Here is a 22,699-nt window from a genome sequence, read left to right on the forward strand (position 1 = left end):
CATGAATTAATTATCATTAACTTGATTAATTTTTTTGCAAAATAATCAATACATCAATAAAATATTTATAAGTTTTTTTATGTATTTTGCAATATTATAACATCAAAAGTTTTTAATTATTTTCCTATATTACATATTTTATAGCTGTAGTAAATTCAATTATTAATTTCAACACTAAAATTGTTTACAATTAAGATAATGGAAGAAAAAACAATATCAAAGTAGAAATCGATCACTTTAATAAAATAGGACATATATACAGCTATAAAATCATTAGCCGATTAAAGCTATCAAATTTCTACCGTGTTAGATACGCCTTTTCAGCATATACATATAAACAGCGCGGGCTAGGACATCGAAACGAGTGTTAAAAAACTCGGGACTTGAGTAACCAAAGCGGCACTGGCACTAACGACAAGACAAGCTGTAGTGTAGCTGTAGAATAGCAGTTTTATAAGGCAAATGACAATGCCACCTGGTGGTTGGGCCATGCAACTAAACCGTCGGTTACCTAGTGGCTAGTACTGTAATAGTACCCCATCCCATAAGCCGTAAGACCTGACCTTCTATATAAGCGTCTACATTCGTTGCTGTGAGCAACAGCAAATGGGTCGCTCTCCGGACGATGGTGTCAGTACTGTCAGTAGTGTCAGTACTAGGCAGTAATAACAGGGGATTGCAGCTGCCGCCGTGACATCGTGAGCCTAGTTTTTTTGATATTCTATCAGGTTCTATGCAGTATAAAGACTGAAAATCGAGAGCGTGTCCTTCATCGATCCCTTTTTATCGGTGATCATGTGAATAGTCGTCGTGCAGCTGCGCCTTACACACATATACACACACTGGCTGAAAGTAGTCTCGAAACTCAAGCTGACATCTTCGGATAGTCTGCAGCGCACTCGCCGAAGACGACAATGTGAAGGTGGAGCAGGGATATTCGGCGGCTGTCAACAATTACCATTCTGGTGACCACGACATATATACAAAGCATGCAGTTGTTCCGCCTCTTTCACACACACTTCTATACTTTTGCATTTTATGGGCCTTTTTGTTATTTTGTTTGCGTGCGCTGCACCGAACACGGATCCGCGTTGTTCCGGATGGGATGGGCGTTATTGTAGTACTGAAATTGTAAATCACGACAACTGATGCTTTTGTATGTCGTTACACTCACTCTTCTGTGCAGCTCCTACCTATGTATGCATGTATACGTGAAATACAGTAGTTAAAGACAGTTTAAGTGCTTTTTTTACTGTGTCGTTGGATCATGAGGTGGGTTTTAATCACTCTGCCTCTATTATTTAATCCGTGACGAAGAAAAAAATGAAAAAATATCTCCAAGGCATTGTTAATTATGTAATTAAGAGAGTGTTGGAATAGTATGCCATAGTGTTTTGCTTTTCTGCTTGTGTTTCCACGTCTGCTTTCCTTATCTACTTACTCGTTGTTAACCAGTTGACAACAGCAGTAGTATTGCTGTTTTATACTTTTTTTGTGTTTATTTCAGGCTCCGTAATGGAGGATAGTGTGAGTGTCAAATCTACAGAATCAGTGGCGACTAGTGATGAATATGAATTTGTAAGTGAAAAAGAAACAATCAAACAGTCACAGTCATTGTTTGAGTCACCTATGCTTAAAATTGCAAATAATGGTAATTTAGAAGATCTTCAAAATAATTTACATGAGGTATATTTTTAGCTATCTATTGAACAACTTCAAATATTGCATAGTTGCAAGAACTTTTGTAAAGAACTTGTTGTAGGTTTTAACAGAAGAATCTAAAAGGGATGAAAATATGGAATTGAAAATAGTTACAAGTGATATCTCAAACATTCAAAGAACAAAAACAATTGGTCAAAGCAAATTTTATGATATTACTCCTAGTATAGTCACACCAGAAAAACAAGATGAAATGAAGCCGGAAGATTATTTTGAGGAAGGTAGTAATCTTAGGGATTCAAAGTTTCTGCAAGTCCATTGAAGTGAAATCATAACCTTGTACATTTTATTGCAGAATTAAATATTTTATCAGATGTGCAAAAGGAGTATACTAAATTCGATGCAGTCACTTATCTTGGAGCAGCTAAGATAGATGCTCCCAAATCAGAAGCTGAAATTCAAAGAAACATGAAAATACTTCATGAAAATAATTCTGTACCAATGAAAGCATCTTTGTCTGTTCCAAGCTGTTCTCAAGGAAGTGTCATGTAAGCATTCGACAGCAGTAATTTGTTTTTAACATCAAATGATGATAATATATGTACAATTTTATTTTTTTAGTCTGTACGATTCAGCAACTCAGCAGCCTATAAAAAGTTATGAAGTCCAACGTATTCTCTTTTATGCTAGAGGGGAAGCTACTGGGCCTTGTGCAGCTTGTTTTGCTTTTACATGGTCTCATGGGGACACACAGGAATCAGCAATATTTCAATGTCATGTTTTCCGATGTGATATACCAGAGGCTGTAAGTCAAAAGAACAAAACAATTACAGAATATTTTTCAAAGTCTATAAATGAATCTTAACATTATAATCATTATAGGTAAGACAAGTGTCATCTTGTTTTGCTAAAGCCTTTCAAAGGTTTCCCAGATCAATGACTAATTCATTGACAGGCAATGACTATAATAATGGTTTCAATCCTAGCAGTGATAAAACTAATGCAAGAGTATTCATTTTTGAAGTTACTATGGAAATCAAAGAGGAGGATGGAAAGGGTGCCTACAATACCGTTCCCAAAGACAGAAATTGTTTTAAGTTACGTAGTAATGTTGCAAAGCAAGTGTATTTAAGCATACAACAAGTTAAAGAAGGTGGTATCACTTTGGAGATAGAGAGGTGCTTTGGTGTTTTAGTCAGTCCTGGTCGTAATGTTAAGCACAGTGATATGAGATTATTAGAAATGGTTTGTCATTATCTTGAATATTGAATATTTTTAATTAATATTTCTTCAAATAATACCCATTCAAAACAAATTTTTATTATTTTAGCAAATAAATTCTTCACCGTACGTATCGGATAAGCAAGTTTATAGTGTCAGTGGACGTTGGGATCCTGCAGATCCAGCTTTAGAAACTTTGAACATTGAAACACCACGAGAAGGAAAAATTTTTATGACAGTAGCTGTAGATTTAGTTATTCGTGGTATAAGAGAACCTGTGAGATTTGTTATCGAGACTTCCGCTAAAGTTTTCCCCCAAAACGAAAGATTCTGGTATTTAAATAAGAAAAATCTAGTACAACAATTCTTTCTACATTCAAAAGAGGTATTCTATATAAACAAGTTATTTGTAAGTTTAGATAAACCAATTATGTTTTTTCTTTAGATTTTTTCAAATGAAGGAAATGAAATTCATTACGAGGTTCAAAATATTGAAACGTCAGGCGAAATTGACAGAAATAGATTAAATTTAGCATTAAATTTGGCTTCATTAATCAGATCACCATCTTTAACAAGCATTGATACACTCACTCCTAAAGAAGATTTCGATTCTGGTAATTTATCAGGTATAATTTTAATTTTACTGATTTAAAAGTAAATACTTTGTTAAAAAAAATATTTAAATTATTTATCGTTATAGATGGAGACGAACCAATGCTCAGTGGAACCGGTGAAGTATCTAAGGACTGTTCAGCGGACGAGCTTGCAAGCTGGGCCGAAGTTCTAGACAGCTGGCAAGTAAACGAGCAGCGACCAAAACTTTTAGTTAAACTAGTGAGACAAGGTATTCCGGAGGCTCTTAGAGGCGAAGTATGGCAGAGACTGAGCAATTGTGATAACTCACAAGAAATGATGGATCGATATCGGATGCTAATTACTAAAGTACTGATCTTTATATTTGAACTTGTTAATTATTTTAATCATTAGCGTAGTAAGCAATGTTTTCAATGGCATGATTTAATGAAATAGGAAAGCAGTTGCGAAAGCGTGATTTTACGCGACATCAATAGGACATTTCCTGCGCATGATTTCTTCAAAGAGACGGGTGGCTTAGGTCAAGACTCTCTATATAGGATAAGCAAAGCATACGCGGTTTATGATGAAGAAGTCGGTTATTGTCAGGGTCTTAGCTTCCTAGTCGCAAGTTTGCTGTTACACGTAAGTGACGATACTTCGATACGATTCATTGAAAAATTTACTGAATTGTAAAATGTAATGTTTAATAAATTAGATGCCCGAGGAGCAAGCATTTTGTGTTCTGGTCAAATTAATGTACGATTACGGCTTACGAGACTTGTATAAAGACAGATTTGATAATCTTCATATGAGATTTTACCAGTTGAATCGTTTCATAGAGGTAAGAGTTTTCGGTTTAATTGAAGAGTATTCTATTTAATTCATTTCTCTTTTTTATTGGCCATTATTTATTATAAATATTTGTTTTTATTTTAGGATCAATTGCCCGAACTCTACAAGCATTTCTGTGATCGCGGCATAGAAACGCACATGTTTGCCGCACAATGGTTTCTCACGTTATTTACCGCGAGATTTCCGCTCTATCTTGTTTTTCACATACTAGATGTCTTTTTACTGCAAGGACTTGATACCTTATTCCAAGTCGCCCTCGGTCTCCTAACGGTAATTAAAAAATCTACTTGCTTATATCTCCCAGAGAACTCTTCGAAATTGTTTAATGTTCAAATGTATTTTAGTTTTGCAAAAAAGAGCTGTTGCAGTTAGACTTCGAAAGCACCTTAAAATACTTCCGCGTACACTTGCCCAAACGATGCCGCAACGAAGAAGTCTCCCGCTACATTATGAAACTTGCCTGCTCGATAACGTTAAAAAAATTAAAGAAGTACGAAGCCGAGTTCATGACTTTGAAAGGTAACTTTGTTTTCTACGTTTAGCTTTGCGTTTTTTGATATTGTAGCAAGGAATTGAGTTATTCAAAGTACCTTCATAACATCCTTGAACTGTTTACAATTCCTCGATTAGTACATTATTACTCTTGATTCAACGAATTTTTTGTCTCGGAAATGCACTTTTTTTCTATCTCACTCGCATTGCGTACCTTACTAATATGATTCAACCGTTTTCGTTGGTTTCCTACAATCAGTCATTGACGAGCGTTCATTACTGCGGTCGTACATATTTCCATATACTTCTGATCCTTTTTGCTTTTTAATTAAACCTTTAGGCACAATCTATTTTCGAATAATTAACATTTTAAAGGTTTATTATTTTGATAAATAATCTCATATCTCATCTGGTGCGCACTGTTCCGCATGATAAAATTTATCAAGCTATCCAAGATACTGATGTTATTATGTGTTTCAGTAGCTTAAATTGTATAATTTTAATCGTAGTCTTAATTTTTTTGTTGATAAGTGTAGTTGTTGCAAAATCCAAAAATGATACCTCACATTCCATAATTGGTGTATAATTTGTTTTCCATTATATTGGGTTCTCATTGGTGTGACGACTGTAATGCTCAGATAGGTGTCTGTGTTTGGTGTACTTACGCTAGTTGCTTGTGTACGTTCACATCCTTAGAGAAAAAAATGTCTTTAACTGAACTTCACGGCAGTCGAGATAAAAGAAATATTAGCGCGAAGTATTTCCAACAAAGACATTTTTTCACACCACTAATACCCTTTAATCCGTTCCCATCCGCAAAACTTATGTACTATATGTTTTTGTAAAAGAACGAAGAAGAAAAGGTAAAGTTGAGAATCTAGAGTAGTGCATGGTACGTGCTCACGAAGCAAGTGCAATATAACTTTGTATAGCACTCGCTTGGTCAACGATATTTGTGAAGCTTGTGAGTCGTTTCTTTTTCGGTGGCGATTGGTGTGTGCGCGTAAAGCGGGAAATCGCGCTACTCGGCGAAAGCGAGCGAAGACAGACGAAAAAGAAAGAAACGAAAGCAACAGAGAAATGTGTATTTTGCAGAGCACGACGCGGCCGGAAGCGAAGCTTGCAAGAGGAGAGCGGCAGCTACGTCGGCGTTAAAAAAGCGCTTAGCCAAAATCGAAAAGTACGGCAGTAGGCTTAACAAATACCTTAACCAAAACTTCAGCATCAACGAGCTTCCCTTTCAGAGCTTCGATGAGCTGAATTTCTTTCAGTAACCGAACAGCCAATTGTTATCCACTTCTTCTTATTTACATATATTTGCTTGGCTAATTTGCTCTCTCGTTCTCATTGATGATTGTCTCTCTATCGCACAAAAGTCTTGTGTGTGTACAACGCGCTTTATTTACTGATAGTTTTTCCTTTAATATATTTATTTATACAAGCGATCAATCTACATACAAAAAAAATGTTAGCAAACGAAGTATATATACGCACACGCAGTGCTATATATATATTGATACGATCGATCGAGAAGGTTGCATATCGCGCGAGAAGCGAGCATGCATATATATTTTTCCAATGCTTTTTTGGACACTTGTGTGGCGTAGTATGTGACCATGTTGTATAGTGTGCAGGCAAATATTATAATATGACATACGTTTATATCTGTTGGCGAGCGCACAAAAAAAGATGACACGAAGAGTTATAACATATCGATCGCGAGCGAGCGAGAGTTAAACGCGATGACTTCTTTGTTACACGATACTTTCTCTCTCTCTCTTTCTCTTGTAAATGTGGTTTTGTCTTGTATTTGCTTTATTCATTGTTTTTCACAACAGTATTACGTTAAAAAAGTTATTTCATTAATTTTTTTTATGATCTGTTGATAATAAACGAGACCACTCCTCTTGAATGCCATAGTTTTTCATTTCGTTTCCTTTTCTCCACGTCCTCTTCGTTTTCGTTCTCTCTCGTCCCATCCCACATTGAATGCTTTTGGGGAGTAACTTGTTTAAAGCCTCTAATTTTTTGTTCATTTGGTTTGGTGTCGCTACAACTCACAACAGCTTTTCTCTATCTCTCTGTCTCTGTCTCTGTCTCTCTCTCTCTCTCTCTCTCTCACTCTCTGCGTAGTCTACTAACTATATTAGCGATGTGATGTTTTTGCTGAAATTCACTTATAAACATTGTATTGGCTCTTGAAACTTGGCTATTTTCAGACTATTTTTGAAAAATGACGTTGTTTCTGTAATGTCGAACGAAGAAAGGTTAGGTTGCAACATAAATCAACTCTGTGACAATAAAGATACGAACATTCTGTCGATCGAAGCGGAAAGAAAATACTGTGTTTCGCAAAACAAAAAAGACCGTGAGCAGCATAATTGTCATGAGTACGCAGGCATTTCGGCGACGCTGAGATCATACGTGACAAAGAACGGCTTTGATAGGTCGTTACGATGCACGCTTTATCGAAGGGGGAAAAAAAGAGGAGAGACCGCGGGCAGCGGGCCATCTGTTCGATAGAAGCATCGTTCGCGCGGTTGGCTCTCGAGCGCCAGCTCGTTGGCACGCCGCGAGTCGCGACCGAAAGCGCACAGGTGATCTTGGCAGCGCGCGCGGGAGTAGTGCGGGGGAGCCAATGATCGGTCAGTAGCGCGCAAGGCGACTCAGCAGACGGTAGCGACGGTACGCATCCGACGCCATGGCCAAACGTTTGTTGCACAGTAAGGAAGCACGTGGTCTCTCGCTCGCTCTCGCTTGCGCCCCGTAGCGAGCCCGAGCGAGCGCGCCAGTGTTGTGTCGCGGTCACTCGTCATCATGTTGTCTGTTGATTTTTTGGCGCATCACCGTCTCGCGCTGACAACGTGCAGAGGCGCAAGAGAACGCCGACGAGTACAGTAACGAGGTGGAGCAGTTGAGGCTAACGGCGTCACGCGCCGAGGAGGAAAAGCAGCGCCTGGAGGCGGAGCTGGTGCAGGTGAAGGAGATGCTGCAGAGAGAGGTCGGCAGGGCCGACACAGAGAGCAGGCGCAACGCCATCATCATCGCCGAGTACAAGCAGGTAACGCGCGTTATGCAATCGCGCGCCGTCGGTTCGGCTGGCCGACCGGTTACCAACAAGCCACCTCGCTGGCGTTCGTCGGCCCTCTGGGGCTGCGCTTTCGCCGCGTTGCGCCCGTCGAACAAGAGGCCACGGCCGCGACGAGAGAAGGCGACATTCCAGCGCGAGAGATAACAGTGTCGAAAACGAGGAACAATGCGCGCCCGCTAACGTCGCTTCTCGTTATCCCGTTCGGTTTGAACTTGGCTCGTTCGAGCGGACACGCTAATGGCAGATTTCCGCATAGCCGTTAACACCTGCGCCAAGTTTATAACTGTCGGCGAGCAATGCCACCGCTCTCTTTAAATGCCGATTGTCAATTTTCGTACGCGTGCATGCATCAACTGCTTCTCGCCTGCCGCAGATCTGCCAGCGCCTCGAGGATGACTACAACACTGCCAAGTCGTCGCTCAGCGACCTACGCGTAAGATTGACTATTTTCACGCAAGTCTGCGCCTCGTATCAGATAAGCGCTAATCGACTTTTCTTTTGCCGCGCGCACAGACAAAAATCGCCAAGTGCGACAAGTGTTCCAAGTTCACATTGGATTCTCCGGCGAGCACGCCGATCAACCCGTTGGAAGCTCGAGTCGATCCGATACTCAGTCGGGCACAGGAGCGCGTGCGAGAACTGGAGCTGGAGTTGGCGCAAACCAAGCTGGCGCACGTCGAGGCCGAGTGCAGGAATCAGGTGATTATTGCCGATCGCTATCCTTGCTTTGTGTATAGGTGGGATCGTTGAGTGAAAACTTGCGAGAATCGCGCGATTGGCCAATCGCGCCTATCGCCGTTTTATCTGTTCGCCTAGGGAATCGGCGTTTATAGATGTGGCTATTGTCGAAACTACCGCCAGCTTTCACGTGATCGGTTGATCTACGATTTGGGCGTGTTTTATAAAAGTTGAAACGGAGATAGATGCCAGCTCTGTGTCGTTCAATCTTTTGTACGATATCGTATCAAGAGCTGTCGAATGCAAAATTAGCAACAAAAACAAACTTGTCAAATCATTTAAAAGCAAAGCGTCGTTACCTGATACAAAACGTGTATTTTGCAGGACCTTACCCACCAATTGCACGCGACAGCTTCCGAACTACAAGCAGCGCGCAACAGTTGGCCGTGGCTGTCGAAGACATTGTCGAGCATCAAAGAGGCAGCAAACAAACGCGAGGTGATAGGCGGCACCGCGGTTTCGGGGATCCTTCGCCGCGACAGTGCACCGGCGGCTGGCGAGGTGCGCCATGTTCACTCGCACAGTCGCGACAATTTCAAGGAGGTCGTTTGATACCAAGACATCACCGATCTACGTCACACACTAATCAGCGGCTTGGCACTGTTGCGCCAACCCTTCTGACCCTCGAGATACGACGTATACTTAATCAGGACGCGATCTACGACGTTTCGTTGAATGGCTTTTTTTTATTACCATTAGCCTCACTCACCCAATTATCTTTGTTTTTCTTTTTTACATTTTTTGATAATGACATGGGTTCGAGTTTATCGTACTGTTGTCACTTCTGCACTGCAGCATATATCTGTGCTGATGTGTAGCTGAGTTCGTTAGATTATTACTTTTACAGAGATTACAACATCGCTACCTATCATTTGGCAGCTGTAGTGTGTCATAAATTCCATTGTTTTATTGTCGGGAATCAAATACTTTGCTCTATACAAGAGCTAATAAAATGTATTCGTAAATGAGATTAGCCATGTACACTGTAAGACATTTTTTAATCTCGAGCTTTATACTTTTTTAACGACTTTCATTTTGGATTTTGCATCAGATTACATTTTTTATAAACAACTAATTGTTACCTTAATATGTGAAAACAAGAAACTGACAAAATTATTTTGTGATGCGCTGCAGAATCATTTTGTAAAGCGGTGGTATTATTTTCAAAATTTTTGTCCCAGTGCACCAATTGGATAAGAATTTTTAAACAATAATGTATTACATTTAATTTCATTGAAAAAAATACAAAAATGTTGCGGTCACGAACGTTGGAAAATGAAGAATTAAAACGACTGTAAGGTGTGAAATTCATAAGCAATCGGTGAAGTTCGTCCAGTAATCATTCCTATAAAGTTGCGTATAATAAAAGTGAGTAATTACGATTGCTTATTGAATGTTGACATTCCAAAAATATAGTACCGAGAAATGCGTATGAGTAACTATTTTTAATGTAGTAATTGAGATTGGCGTGAAAAAAATTATTATTAATCAACATTATCGAAGCCTTTACAATTTCAATGTTTTTGATAAAAAATTATTTCGACCATTTTATAAATTCGTAACATTCAGTTTACAAAAGAAATTCCAAAAATGTAATTTAGACTTAATGTTACTTAATGAAATGTATTTTTAATGATTGGATACTATAAAAAAGAGTATATATTTAGTAAAAATATGCAATTGATTACTTTGCACTTTAAAATAAGTAATAATAGTATCACTTTATTTCGATATCAGAGAAAATGTTACAAACAGTAGAGTTTATCTTCATAAACACCACGAGTACATATTATTTAACACAATATACGCAATAATTGCAATATCAGTCTATGAAAATTAGTCAATAATATTATTTTGATGTATATAATTGCATAGTCACGTGAATCAATTTCTGACCGGCAAATGTTGTAAAAAAAGAAAAAAATTGGTTTATAAATTTTTCGTTGTGCCATAGTTACAAAATTCATGCATTGAAAGTATAAAAATTAATGCATTATTAGTGTGACATAACAAGTGAGTCATGTTTATATGTTAGTTTCCGTTATAATTATAATGCTTGTAACTTATTTTGGTTTCAATAAATTTTCAAAAGTTCAACTAAACTAATTTCGTATAACTTCAAATGTTAATATTTGTGTGTCAAGTGCTGCAGGTATATAAACAGCAGATTATATATCTAAACCCGTGTAAATATACAAAATTAGTGTGTAATGGGATATATAAAATAATAAAATGAAATTTATTGGTATATTAGTAGACTACTACTTTAACAAAATGCCGCTGAAAAAATTTATTTCATGGTCCCTAGAAATTATTCCAAACGGAGTACAATAATTTCTAAAGACCCTTAGAGAAATTTGTACCCTGAACCTAGGAAATAAAATCGACTACACTGCTCTTATGTTTAAATAATGACTTCTTCAACTTTAAGTCTTTTTATCATTTTTTTACTAAAATCATTCGATTATATTTATTTAAAACTACGACTAAAAAACATTGAAAATAAATGAATCACACGACTAGATTCAAATAAAATAAAAATTTATTTATTTATTGACAATTATACTTCTGATGGGATATTTTTCGTCTACTTCTAGTAAACGATTTCAGTTCATCTGTGTTATCGTAGATTGCAGGCTCTTACAAGATTAATTTAAAAAAGCCGACTTAAAATTTTTTGCAATTACTTGCCAAAGTTTGAATCAAGCCAATAATGAAACGGAACCATCTCGGAAGCATACCCTCGTTGAATTTGGTTGATTTATCCCAGAGATTAACGTAGATGTACACAAAAAAATCACATCGAGTACAAAACCTCTTTTTGTAGTCAGCAAAAATGGAAAATAGAGCTGAAATAACTTTTCACTGTTCTTTCAATAGAGAAATCGGCAACTTGTACTCTATTGAAGAGGATAATTTCCTGGAGGAAGACAGAAAACCATGCAGCAAGGTTTCTGAATTATTTAGGCGTGTAGTGATAACGTTAAGAAAAAAACCCAATGTAACTATGTTTTTCCTTAATCTGCAAAGTTATTGTATGTACAATCGGATTGAACAAAGAATGAAATAACAATAATTGTTAAGTTAATAGGCTTTCATTTTTAATTTCTTTGTAGAGTACAATGGTTTTTTTTATAATAAAGACTAAACTTTTGAATTTTTTGAATTTTTTTAGAATCTCATAGTATGTCATTAGATAAAATTTTATCATTTTTAGGTGAAATTATATCCAATATCAGCCTCTGATAAAACACTCATGATAGCTTGACTATTGATTAAATATGACTTAATTTGTACAATGTCGAACTGTATAGAACATGACATATATATACAAGATTCAGTTTCGTTGTCAACACTGGTATAGACTATTCAGACTTTTTAGAAAAATAATTATAAATAGTTTATAACCTTACCGTTTTCTTATTTTGAAACGCGAATGTCTAAATTTATTCATACTTAAATAGATAATGTATTTATTTAATTTTTATTATTTTGACAGTATGATCGAATAACAGTGCTCTCCACAACATTTTTTTTCAATAAAAAGTGTTTTTTCATTTTCATAGAAATAATAAATATATTTTTTATTTTTAATATAAAAACCAAAACAATACATCGCTATTAGTTTTATAAAAAATGTTTTTCTCATTTTTTGTACTCTAAAAAATTATAATAAATGTACTGGTTCAAAATCAAAACTGTTGAACACATTTGTTTCAAAAACTTTTCAAATGATATAAAAAATATTTAACATGATCGTTATACTTTTCGATTATTAAAGAGAAATTTCCCAGTAAATATAAAGTGATACGTATATCATTCAAATAAACATTCGACCAAATATCACATAGATTATTGATTCTGTTAAAAAATTATTGGTCTAACAGAAGCTCACTAATTGTGTACCACAAATGCTTGTTTAGTACTGCAAATATTAAGAACAAATCCACAAAGTGAACACTTCATACTTTTATTTTTTTATAAAAAGTAACAAAACGTTAAGTGCGTCTTTCATCAGTGTTCTTGTACGTATGATTAATCTCCTGTTGAGTAACAAATAATTTATTCTAAAATAAAGGCAAATTATCACCAAAGTAAAATTTCAACACTTACCAAAATTTTCGTTAGGAGGTTGTGGTATTGGCAAGTTTATTCTAACTCCATCAGCGTCAAATCTCTGTAGCAGTCTCAATAGCCAGATAGGAAAGTCATTGTTTCGCGCTACATAAATGTCATTTTCATTTTCCAAATCATTCTCATGAACATTGATGAATGGCCGTATGTCATTAATATGCGGATTTTCTTCCTCAGGCTCCATATTATTACCTTCGTCATCCAAATTATTATTAGCTAAATCTCTATTTTCTGCCATATCAAAATATCCGATTCTTGGCGCGTCAGCTACACTAGGAGATTCTGAGTCTAATGTTCGATCATGTGCAATGCTGGAGAGATCATCCACAGGAGATAGGTCTGGAGGTGAATTGGAATTTGGATAACCAGAATCCATAATTTCTGGAGACCAACTGTTCAACAAGCTTTCCGGTGTATCTGGAGATATTCTTTCCAATTTCAGATCTTTTTGCGCACTGTCTGTAATGTTTGATAATTTATAACTTATATTTTTTGGTATTGTACCAGTACAGTTCCTTAATTTCTCTGGAGTTTCATTTCTTTGTGGTGAACACTCAATTCTATAATTTAATAACAGTATGAAAATCTGAGTTTAAACAAACACCATTAAGCAGTACAAAAAGAAATGAACTTACCTATCATTTTCACCAATTACAGGTTCATTTGAACCTGTACTTGGAGCATCATATTTATCATCGCTCTTATCTGCAACACTTTCTAATAAACATTCTTCACCCTTATCAATATTCTGTGACTCTTTATTAAAACATAATAAATCTACATCACTTATGCTTGGAGACACTCCAATATGAGTATCTGTGATTTTTATTTTTTTGAAAGTAACAGTTGATGGAATATGAGGAGAACTTGTGTATTTTGGATCTTCAAAATTACTTTCATTTATATTATTAAACAATACACTACTGTCCAGTTTCAATTTTTCACATTGCTTAGCCATCAAAGGGCTTGGCATTGGAGAATCTAAAAATTGTTCTGTACTACCCAAATGACTCATTCTTGATGGTTCTAAAAACATACTACAAATGCTGGTAGTTTTGTAAGACGAATTATTTGAATCATTTACTGGTTCATCCATTGAGTACTTTAGTGTTACATTTCCTATTGTTTCTGAAGTTGAGCTGTTTGTTTCAATTATTTTCTTGTCAATACATATTAAAGATTCTTGTGTTTGTTGGCAGGGAATGGTTGCTGTATCTGAAGTATCAGAACCCTTAGTTTCTGTAAAACTAGAAATTTCTATGGAACTATCTAAAGTAGAGTTAACTAATTCAGTAGAACGACTCTCAGTTACTATGTCCTCGAGACTCATATCATCTGGTTGAATTGATGCAGTACTATTGTTTGCTGCTGCATTATCAGCATTAGTATTTTCATTATTATCATCCACTCCATGCTGTCCAATCTGTGCACTTGATGCATTATCTTGTTGATCCCAAACTTCCCAATCTTCTTCAATATTTGTGCTACTGTTTTCATTTGCAGCTTGTCTACTTACAGTAATATATGGTTCATTGTCCCAATCTTGTTCATCTAGTAAATCGATATCTAAATTTTGATTACGATTATAATAACCAACTGGTGGTCCTGGTTCTTCATCCCAATCATTAACAGTATCTAAAAAATCATCTTCATTCCAACTCCTAGGCCCTTCTGATTCTGAACTTAGCTGAGGAACTAGAACAACTAGTCCATCATCTCTATCAACTACTGTATAACTTGCATTTTCCAAAATTTCTTTTAAATAATCTTCTGTAATGTAAAAATTTGACATGGTTTTTAATAGTTTTTTCAATGGAATCTGCTCTTCAAATTCTTCTTGGTTGATAGAAAATTTATTGATGTAATATATCGCATCATCAAGAATTTTCTGCTCATCTGAGCGATTATCAATTTCAAAAGGATATTCATACACCTCTATAGATTTATAGAGGCCTTCAATGCCAGGTACTTTTACAACTTTTAGGTCACATGTTCTATGGAAGACTGCCATTTGTGAACATGCGCCAAGATTTTCAGTTCCTTCTGGTCCATTGCATATACCCTGAAATGACACTTCATATTCTGGAAATCTTGCTATAATATTGTTTGCCCTGCAATTAGCATAATTTATTTTTTGAAACTTTTTAGCTTAATAAAAGGTAGTGTTTACAATAATCATTTACCAGTCTTGAAATTCTTTCCTTGTCCATTCGAATTTGTGGTCAGGATGTCTGAACCCTGTCATTCCATCAAAAAGCACATTGAACTCAGCATTTGGAGTTGTAAATATAGCTACTTTAGGCCTTATAAACCCAAAAACATTCTGAGGTACTTCTAGTAAAGTCTCTGAGTGGAGATGTTCAATCCTACATAAAATAAATCAGGTAAATATTTATTTTGTACATAATACTGACTATAGAGTATAAAACTCACAGTTCTATGCATATAACTGCATCAGTATCCTCTAAAAGTTGGTCGGGTTGAGTAATACTTCCTTCTAATACTCGCATAACTAAAGGGGAAGACCTTCTATGAAGATAGTCGACATGCAAAGGCCTTGCTCTATCTTTATACATGTTTATGGTATCTGTGTCAATATCAACAAACAGTACTTCTTCAACTCCTGTCATATTCTTAAGGTACACGCAAAATTGAAGCTCAGAACAACCAAAATCCACGATCTAGCATCATTGAAATAATATTAAGAAACATTCATAATTCTTTACAAACAACTTTATTCCTTACCTTTTTGAGATTACCTCCATAGCGCGGATGAGTCAAAACATTGAGTACAGCTTGATATCGCTGAATGTAAGCTGGAGGATTAAATCTGATGTTATTCTTGGATTTCTCATCCGCGTTGTCATTGGAAAAACGTCGTTTCAAGTTGATCTTCCCTCTCATGTCTTTGTCCTGACTAATATTTAGCTTGACCTCTCCACTCACAATTCGATCTCTATCGGCGCAGTTGTAGCGACGATAGACCAGTTTACCAAGAAAGTAAATCACGTGGAATAGCACGATGATCATCGTGCCACTAAAAAGTCACCCACTTGCAGTCGTGTCGTGTTACTTTTTTTGTTGGAAAGCACTTACGTGGACGTTGTTGTTATTACTGAACGCTCGTTGCATTGTATATTTACCAACACCTTTGTCTATCTACGTGCCGGTGTGATACAGAAGAGAAAAAAAGCGACTCGCACATACCACACAAAGCGCGGTTTCGCGCGCGCGTTGAGCATCAATTTCGTCTGCTTGTGCGTCTGCGCATTGGGTCTTGTTTTCCATACAACGATATGGCATTATCACAGTAAATTATGGCATATTGGCCATAATTTTAACAGCTATGTCGAAACCGAGAGCATCCAGTGCCGCAAATTTATGTACTGGTAAAACAGGCTGGCAAAAGTCAATGGCATTGTATTTTTTTCGCGTTCCTGCGATTATCAGTGAAAAAAGCAAAAAATTTTATGCGAGACAGAGAAAAGTGATTAACTTGCGTGGAAAGAGCGAGGACACATGGCTGATAGTGTTCAAACGTGAACATGCACCAGACAATCAATTTATCAAAATAGTGTTCGCTTAGCATTTCACACCAGGCAATTAAAAATGTCGATTCAGCAGTTGCTTACATTACGTATTGGAACTATTTTGAGATTTCAAAAATATGGTATATTTGTGTTACCGCAGCCTTTTTTCCAAAAATTAGTTCGAATAAAAATATAAATTAAAAAAATAGTAGGATCACAAAGCAAAACATAAAATTATTTTCCAAACAACAAATTTTGCGAATTTTTGCATTATTGGCTGAGCAGCCTAATTGGAGGACAAAAACAATCTATATATTAGGTCCTTTCCTGGAATTTGTAACACAAGCTGGATTGGTAAATGTAATACGCTCTAATTGTAAGAAAGGAACGCGTCAAAGAAATATCGCATATTGTTTTAATTCAAAAAGTAATGTTTTGTTTTTAGGAAAGAAGATTGTAGCGGTTGAATTTTACGGCTGTAGTTCGGACCCATCTGTAATTAAGAAGTTCTAATGTCAATATAAGAGATGTTGACTCTAGTTCACAGGAAAATACTATATTGTAAACTTCTAATCATCGGCCAAAACAAACGGTGACATTGGCGATGAAACTTCGACAAATGACGTTAATAGTAGTAAAGGCAATACTTCAAATTATTCAAATGAAAGTTATCAGCACTGGTGCATTTCTGTACCAAAAAAAGCCTGTCTATTTTACAAAGCAGCTGCCAAAAATTATTTTATAGAAACATTGGATGTGGAAATGAATTGGACAAGAATGCGTTTAGATATATACATATATATGTGTGTATGTATGTATGTATACATATACATGTACGTATATATACATATATATCAGAGCAACGGTATATATATTTTTCATATCAACAAATCTATTTTGTTATTGAAAAATAACCAGAATAAATATTTATCACGGTCTAACGATACATAGTTCACAGTGCGTAATCAATATTGATTTGTTTTGTTTTTATTGTTTCTTCTTCAATACTTTCTTCGTCGATTTACGTGTGCGTATATTAAACACTACATATACACTTTATTTGGTTGTTGCACGCAAGTATGTATTAACTTTTTTGCGCACGCAAGTTATTTTGTTCTGTTGTTTAGAGGACGTGATTATAAAATTATAAGAAAATGTTATCATAGTTACCAAGAGAACACATCAGCTAATTATACTCAAGCACTCGTTATATGGTACATAAAATTGTCAAGTCCTTTATAATTATTATTTAATTATCAATAAGTCAATAAATATCAGTGAATTTTCTTTCGTAGCTTATGATACATACCATCGCGAAACAATTGGCACTTCCACGTGGTATATCATGCTAAATGTATATATAATAACTGTATATTTATACATATTGTAACTACTCCTAAAGTTCACCAAATTGTCATAATTTGGACGTTAATTGCCATGTTCCGTGCGATAATACGATTTTTCTACAATCAAACGATAAAAACACATACGATAGTAGTAATATTATGTCGACTACTGAAACGTACAAACCGTTTATCTTTTCTCACGTAAACATCACAGCAAGATATATAGTGTTTTTAAAGATTTCGATGAAAAATATGACAAGGATCTAAGGTAGTTTGAAGCTCCGGTGCACAATATTGCTCGGTGACAGCGCTTACAATCACAACGATTGATTTTATTTGGACCGTAGTCAGCTAGGCGGCGGTCCAAAGAATTGTCCAGTCGTTATCATAACTACATTACGGATTGCGCTTCGATTTAAAAAAATCGTCTCTCTGCTTCGCCCCCTGCGACGAAAAACGAAAAAGAATCGAGGCGCATTCGAGCATCCGGTTGAAGCTTCGCTGCACTTTTAGAAAGCGTAGTGGACGCGCTTTCAACTGTCCCAATGTCAGCCGACCATGTGTTCAGCGTCTGCAATCAAAAAGAGAGCATCGCCGAGATGCGCCTATGTTAGATCAGCGAATCTTGTCCGTTCGCGTGCGACTGCATAGCCAGTCAGCGCCTACGGAGTCATTTGTCAAACGTTCGGGCTGAGCGAGTTTCCTTACATCTACTGTCGACGTAAATTATTTGGTCGTTGGCGCTTTAGCCAGTTATCATAAGTTGTACAATATACTCGGCAGTACATAATATTCATTGCTTACTGGTGCAATTCGATCGCGCACAAGATTCAGTACCTCATCAAGACTCCCAAATTCTACTGACCAAATGGCTCCGTTTTGACAAGACCGGCCTTTAAATCTCGTTAGTAAGTTTGTCAGGTTCGACAGCCACAATCAACGAGCAGTCATTGAAATGATGAAAATTTGGGAGCAGACTTCATGAGGCTTACACACAAGATGCACGAATAGACATTGACTAACGAGATTTAACTGCAATTACGGCGGCTCTTGTTTTCGGCAAAATCTATTTTTTCCAAATTCCAAGGCTCCTCGCACACTGCATTTTTCAAGCTAGATTTTTCGCTGTCACACGGCTTCTAAATGAAATTTAGAATGAAATTTAGATACCGAGAAGGTGTAAAGCTCGTGGTGTTACGGTAGGCCGGAGAACGTGGAAAAAATACGACGTAACAAAGTACGAAAAAGTCTTGTGCGAAAAATACGTAATAATTGTATGCGATATCCCGATATACCGATATCCGAGAATTCGCAGAGTAGACGTTTGATTCTCATTGTTATAGTTGGACCCACGACACAGCTCCAAGTACATAGCTTGGAACGATTTGCATTTGGAAAATGGTTTGCGTTGAATTACAATTCTTGACTCGTTTTGCTTGGCGCGTCTAACGCTAATAATACTGCTACTCCGACTGTCTACACACATTGCAATTACGGCGGGTGCGGCGAGTGCTGCATGCGAGCGGCAACAAAGCGATAATAGCGCAAAGTCCAAAGAGGACAGCAGCAGTCGAGCGGTCGACTGGCCGAAGGCGAAGAGAGAAAGGGGCCGGCAAGTTTGTACTCGTGTGCCCGGTCTTTACAAGTACGACTCTGAAAATTCAAAGTCAGAACCGGAAGCCCGGGACGATCTGGTGTGCACGGATATACCCCCACCGATGGCGCTGTCGGAGGTGCCTTCGCCGGTGACGAAGTCCGCCACGATGAGCGAATCCTTGGGCGCGCTGCCCGCTGGGTGGAGGCCACCGGCAGCGCCGTCGCCGAGACCGCCCTCCTTGTCCCGCTCGGCGAGCTTGGCCTTGACCTGGCGAATCCTCTCCTCCTTCTGCAAGCGAACAGCCGGGCCGTGAGACTGGGGGGGATGGGGGCTCAACCGACCACTCGCCACTCGGGCGCACCGGCGGCTCACCTGCGCGATCAGCTTCTGCAGCTCCTCGTTCTCACTGAGCAGCTTGTGATACCTCTCCTCGTCTTCCTTGGATATGCCCACGTCCTGGTTGTACTTGGACTCGGCCTTGTCCTTGGGGTGGCGTATCACCTCGATGACCTTGGGCACGAAGATGAGCGCCATGCTGAGGAAGCAGCAGAACACGATGGCCAGCGAGACGAAGACGAAGGTGGCGTCCTGCTGGCTGGCGATGACCATGGTCACGGGAGCCGTGATCAGGCACAGCACCACCACGTTGTAGATGGACATGCCCACGTAGCGCGAGTCGTTGATCTGCTTGACCTTGATGCTGCGCGTCTCGTAGGCCAGGAATAGGCCGAACACCAGCACCAGGCTCTTGTAGCTGTAGATGATGCCTGCAAGCCGAGCGGAGCGCTGAGTCACACACATCGAGGGCCGCCGGTCGACGGTCGGTCGGCGGTCGGTCGATCGGTCGCTCGCTTACCCAGCCAGACGCTGTTGTGTTCGCTCTCGCAGTGCTCGAGTTCGGGCCGTATGCGGGCATCGTCGTCGCCCTGCATGGACGCCTCCAGCGGGAAGACCTCGATGGTGCGCTGCAGCGGGTCGACCACCTGCCAGGCCGTCAGGATGACGATGTCGATGACCAGCAGGATGCTGACCATCGTGTACAGCTTCCACGGCTGCACCTTCTTCTGGATCGAGGAGACCTTCTGCTTGGACATGAACAGCTGGGTGGGCAGCGCCCGGTCAGAGTGCGCTCGGCGCCGCGGCAGCTCCTAGCCTACTACTGCTACCTTGGCGTGGTCGGCCTTGGTCTTGGTGTTGAGGCGGTGCACGCGCCAGACCTTGCTGAACATGGCGCCGAAGGCGAGCGTGAAGCCGACCGACAGCACCCAGGCGCGCGCCTGGCAGATGCGCGGGTATTGGCGGGCCTCGATGAACTGGCCGTCGACGCCCAGCAGGAACACCGAGACGAAGCAGGCGATGCAGCCCACCAGCATGATGGTGTTGCACACGGGGTGCGACGAGACGATCACCCTGCGCTGCCGGTTCCACACGTTGAAGACGATGAGCAGCAGCGCGCAGGAGATGCCGATCGACGACACGCCGCACATGGTGGCGAAAAGTGGCAGCGACACGGTCCTCAGTAGGTTGCGGATGATGGTGCGGTCCTGCGGCACTTTGCCGCCGATCCAGCGCTCCATGTTGCGCCACGTCAGGTTGGTGTTCTGCGTGTCGTAGTAGCCCAGCTTCACGTACTTGCCGTCGACCACTTGCTCGATCTGGGTCAGGGCGATGCGGTCGCCTTGCGAGCTGAAGGCCACGTAGCCCTGCGAGCAATCGATGGAGCGTCAGTGCCGCGCGCCTCGACGCCGCCGCCCGCGCCCACGCACCGAGATGCCCACGAACTGCGTCGAGTTCATCGCGGAGTAGATCTCCTCGGCCATGTCCTTGTCGTTGTAGGTGAAGTTCTTGAGGCTCTTGCCCTGCTTGCTTAGCTTGTCCATGGTCTTGTTGAAGGCTGCGGCGGCAGGTTCCGGAAAATTTGGGCACGGGGTTACTCGGGCTTCGGGCTCGCTCGAGGCGCGCGCGCTTACCCAGGGCCACCGACCAGACGGCGTCGTAGGCGAGCGGGGCCTCCTGGTAGCCCTCGGGGTAGCGGTTGTTGTCGATGTCGTAGCCCTCCTTCTTCAGCACCCCGTTCAGCCGCTGCCGGAAGTCCTCGGAGGTCATGCCGCTGATGGTCGTGTCGTTGTTCTGGTTCCACATGAGCGCCTCGGTGGTCAAGTGGCCCTCGGCCGCCTGCCGCATCTGCTCCTTGGTGCAGCCGATGCCCTCCTTGTCCAGGTTCATCTCCCACCAGTTGTCCTCGTACCAGCCGATGAAGAACCACACGTACGACTTGCCGTAGAGCCCGTTCTGGTAGATGTCGCAGAGCACGCGACGCGCCGCCACCACGTAGAACAGGCCGACGATGATCCGCGCGTCCTGGCGGCGCAGGTTGCGCACCGCGTCCGACGGGTCGGACAGGAAGCTCTGCCGGGTCACTATCTCGATGTTGGCCTCCTTGCAGCGCGCCTCCAAGTCCTCGACGGTCTGCCGCGGACAAACGGACGGTGGTGGTTTATGGTTAATGCGGTGCCGCGCCGCGCCGCGCCGCGCCGCGCCGACGCCTCTACGATCGCGGGGCTATGCTCACGGAGATGAACACTTCCTCGGTCTGCTGCAAAATGGCGATGCGGGACCAGCCGAACTTCTGCAGCAGCTTGATTCTGGTCGGGTTGTGCACCGTCGCGGACGGGTGGGTCCTGAAGAGGGTCGGGAAGCGGTTCCGGTCCGACAGCGCCGGCGACGAGGCACCGTAGCACAGCTGGAACCGAGACACACCAGGCTGATTCGCCGGCCCCTCGACTCGCGGACTCGCGGGCCGCGCGTACTCACCACCACGAGGTTCCACATCTTGGCGGCCTCGGCCACGGTGGTGCACACGGTGCTGCAGCCAGCCAGCAGCATCAGCTTCTGCGGCGGGTTGTACAGCAGGTTGTACATGACCGACGCTCCGAGTCCCGGCTCGCACTTGGTGTTGGCGGCGGCGGCGGCGGCGACGGCGACGGCGGCGGAAAAAACCATCGAGTCTCAGGTGAGTAAACGAGAGCCAACTGGCCGTTTGGCGAGCGGCCAACTACGCGCCTACCTCGCTGTCGTTCGAGTGCAGCTTGAGCGTGAAGCCTGGCAGTAGATTGTTCCGCTTGTTGACGTCCTCCAAGGCGAGCTTGGCGGCCGGCATGCACGCCTGCGACACAGACATTCGATTGCGCTCGCCTTCCCACGCCAGCGACCCGCCACGAGGGCAACTCACCTGTCCGCCCTGCCAGCCGCCCTCGCCAGCGATGGGGAAGATGCCGCCGATGTGCAGCACATTGTCCTCGCGAGCCGCCGCCGCCGCCGCCGCCGACGAGGCGCGCTCCCCGAGCGCGCAGAGGACCAGCAAGCCGAGGCTGGCCCGCAGCATGCTTTGCCGCTTCACGGGCTGGCCAGCAGCACCTCGACGAGCCTCCCGCTCGCGTCGAGCCTCTCTCTGCCCTCTCGT

At 40.9% G+C, this 22,699-nt stretch overlaps 3 protein-coding genes across 7 annotated transcripts; 1 reads left to right on the forward strand and 2 right to left on the reverse strand.

The window, feature by feature from the left end:
• Positions 1–140: 140 nt before the first annotated feature.
• On the forward strand, positions 141–10,969 carry LOC131668737 (rab GTPase-activating protein 1-like). Of its 4 annotated transcripts, none has more exons than XM_058943144.1 (17): positions 146–965; positions 1,508–1,686; positions 1,763–1,940; positions 2,015–2,207; positions 2,281–2,464; positions 2,542–2,904; positions 2,990–3,265; positions 3,326–3,494; positions 3,581–3,822; positions 3,910–4,098; positions 4,172–4,297; positions 4,393–4,578; positions 4,653–4,827; positions 7,671–7,861; positions 8,265–8,324; positions 8,405–8,590; positions 8,954–10,969. In XM_058943144.1, the coding sequence occupies exons 2-17, from the start codon at positions 1,516–1,518 to the stop codon at positions 9,179–9,181; spliced, it is 3,117 nt and encodes a 1,038-aa protein (XP_058799127.1). In that variant the 5' UTR covers positions 146–965; positions 1,508–1,515; the 3' UTR covers positions 9,182–10,969. The 4 variants fall into 4 exon arrangements, with proteins under 4 accessions (XP_058799129.1, XP_058799127.1, XP_058799126.1 ...); XM_058943143.1 differs by having other exon boundaries at positions 147–965; positions 3,326–3,506; positions 8,954–10,967; XM_058943145.1 differs by lacking the exon at positions 146–965 and having other exon boundaries at positions 1,557–1,686; positions 1,751–1,940; positions 3,326–3,506; positions 8,954–10,965.
• Positions 10,970–11,319: 350 nt separating this feature from the next.
• On the reverse strand, positions 11,320–15,933 carry LOC131668783 (uncharacterized). The gene is made up of 7 exons (XM_058943215.1): positions 15,860–15,933; positions 15,509–15,800; positions 15,197–15,444; positions 14,947–15,129; positions 13,399–14,874; positions 12,743–13,323; positions 11,320–12,672 (listed from the first exon to the last, which is right to left on the reverse strand). Exons 2-7 carry the CDS (start codon positions 15,791–15,793, stop codon positions 12,665–12,667), a joined length of 2,781 nt encoding a protein of 926 aa, XP_058799198.1. The 5' UTR covers positions 15,794–15,800; positions 15,860–15,933; the 3' UTR covers positions 11,320–12,664.
• Positions 15,934–17,224: 1,291 nt separating this feature from the next.
• On the reverse strand, positions 17,225–22,699 carry LOC131668784 (gamma-aminobutyric acid type B receptor subunit 1). Of its 2 annotated transcripts, XM_058943217.1 has the most exons (11): positions 22,469–22,699; positions 22,304–22,402; positions 22,051–22,185; positions 21,809–21,979; positions 21,207–21,705; positions 21,003–21,130; positions 20,403–20,939; positions 20,093–20,336; positions 19,609–20,003; positions 19,356–19,524; positions 17,225–18,210 (listed from the first exon to the last, which is right to left on the reverse strand). In XM_058943217.1, exons 1-11 carry the CDS (start codon positions 22,619–22,621, stop codon positions 18,188–18,190), a joined length of 2,553 nt encoding a protein of 850 aa, XP_058799200.1. In that variant the 5' UTR covers positions 22,622–22,699; the 3' UTR covers positions 17,225–18,187. The 2 variants fall into 2 exon arrangements, with proteins under 2 accessions (XP_058799200.1, XP_058799199.1); XM_058943216.1 differs by having other exon boundaries at positions 17,225–19,524.

The sequence above is a fragment of the Phymastichus coffea genome, unplaced genomic scaffold (genome assembly GCF_024137745.1).
Source record: "Phymastichus coffea isolate CEN01 unplaced genomic scaffold, Cenicafe_Pcof_1.1 PCOF00083, whole genome shotgun sequence".
NCBI classification, from domain to species: domain Eukaryota; kingdom Metazoa; phylum Arthropoda; class Insecta; order Hymenoptera; family Eulophidae; genus Phymastichus; species Phymastichus coffea.

Excerpts from the sequence above, each read along its gene's own strand:
- LOC131668783 (XM_058943215.1), bottom strand. The coding sequence starts at position 15,793 with ATGATCATCGTGCTATTCCACGTGATTTACTTTCTTGGTAAACTGGTC. Across the intron at positions 15,130-15,196 it reads GCAGTTATATGCATAGAACT|GATTGAACATCTCCACTCAG; the intron begins GTGAGTTTTATA and ends TATTTTATGTAG. Across the intron at positions 14,875-14,946 it reads AGGAAAGAATTTCAAGACTG|GGCAAACAATATTATAGCAA; the intron begins GTAAATGATTAT and ends TGCTAATTGCAG.
- LOC131668737 (XM_058943143.1), top strand. The coding sequence starts at position 1,516 with ATGGAGGATAGTGTGAGTGTCAAATCTACAGAATCAGTGGCGACTAGT. Across the intron at positions 3,823-3,909 it reads ATCGGATGCTAATTACTAAA|GAAAGCAGTTGCGAAAGCGT; the intron begins GTACTGATCTTT and ends TTAATGAAATAG. Across the intron at positions 4,579-4,652 it reads TCGCCCTCGGTCTCCTAACG|TTTTGCAAAAAAGAGCTGTT; the intron begins GTAATTAAAAAA and ends AATGTATTTTAG.
- LOC131668784 (XM_058943216.1), bottom strand. The coding sequence starts at position 22,621 with ATGCTGCGGGCCAGCCTCGGCTTGCTGGTCCTCTGCGCGCTCGGGGAG. Across the intron at positions 20,004-20,092 it reads ACACAACAGCGTCTGGCTGG|GCATCATCTACAGCTACAAG; the intron begins GTAAGCGAGCGA and ends CTCGGCTTGCAG. Across the intron at positions 19,525-19,608 it reads TGCAGAAGCTGATCGCGCAG|AAGGAGGAGAGGATTCGCCA; the intron begins GTGAGCCGCCGG and ends GTTCGCTTGCAG.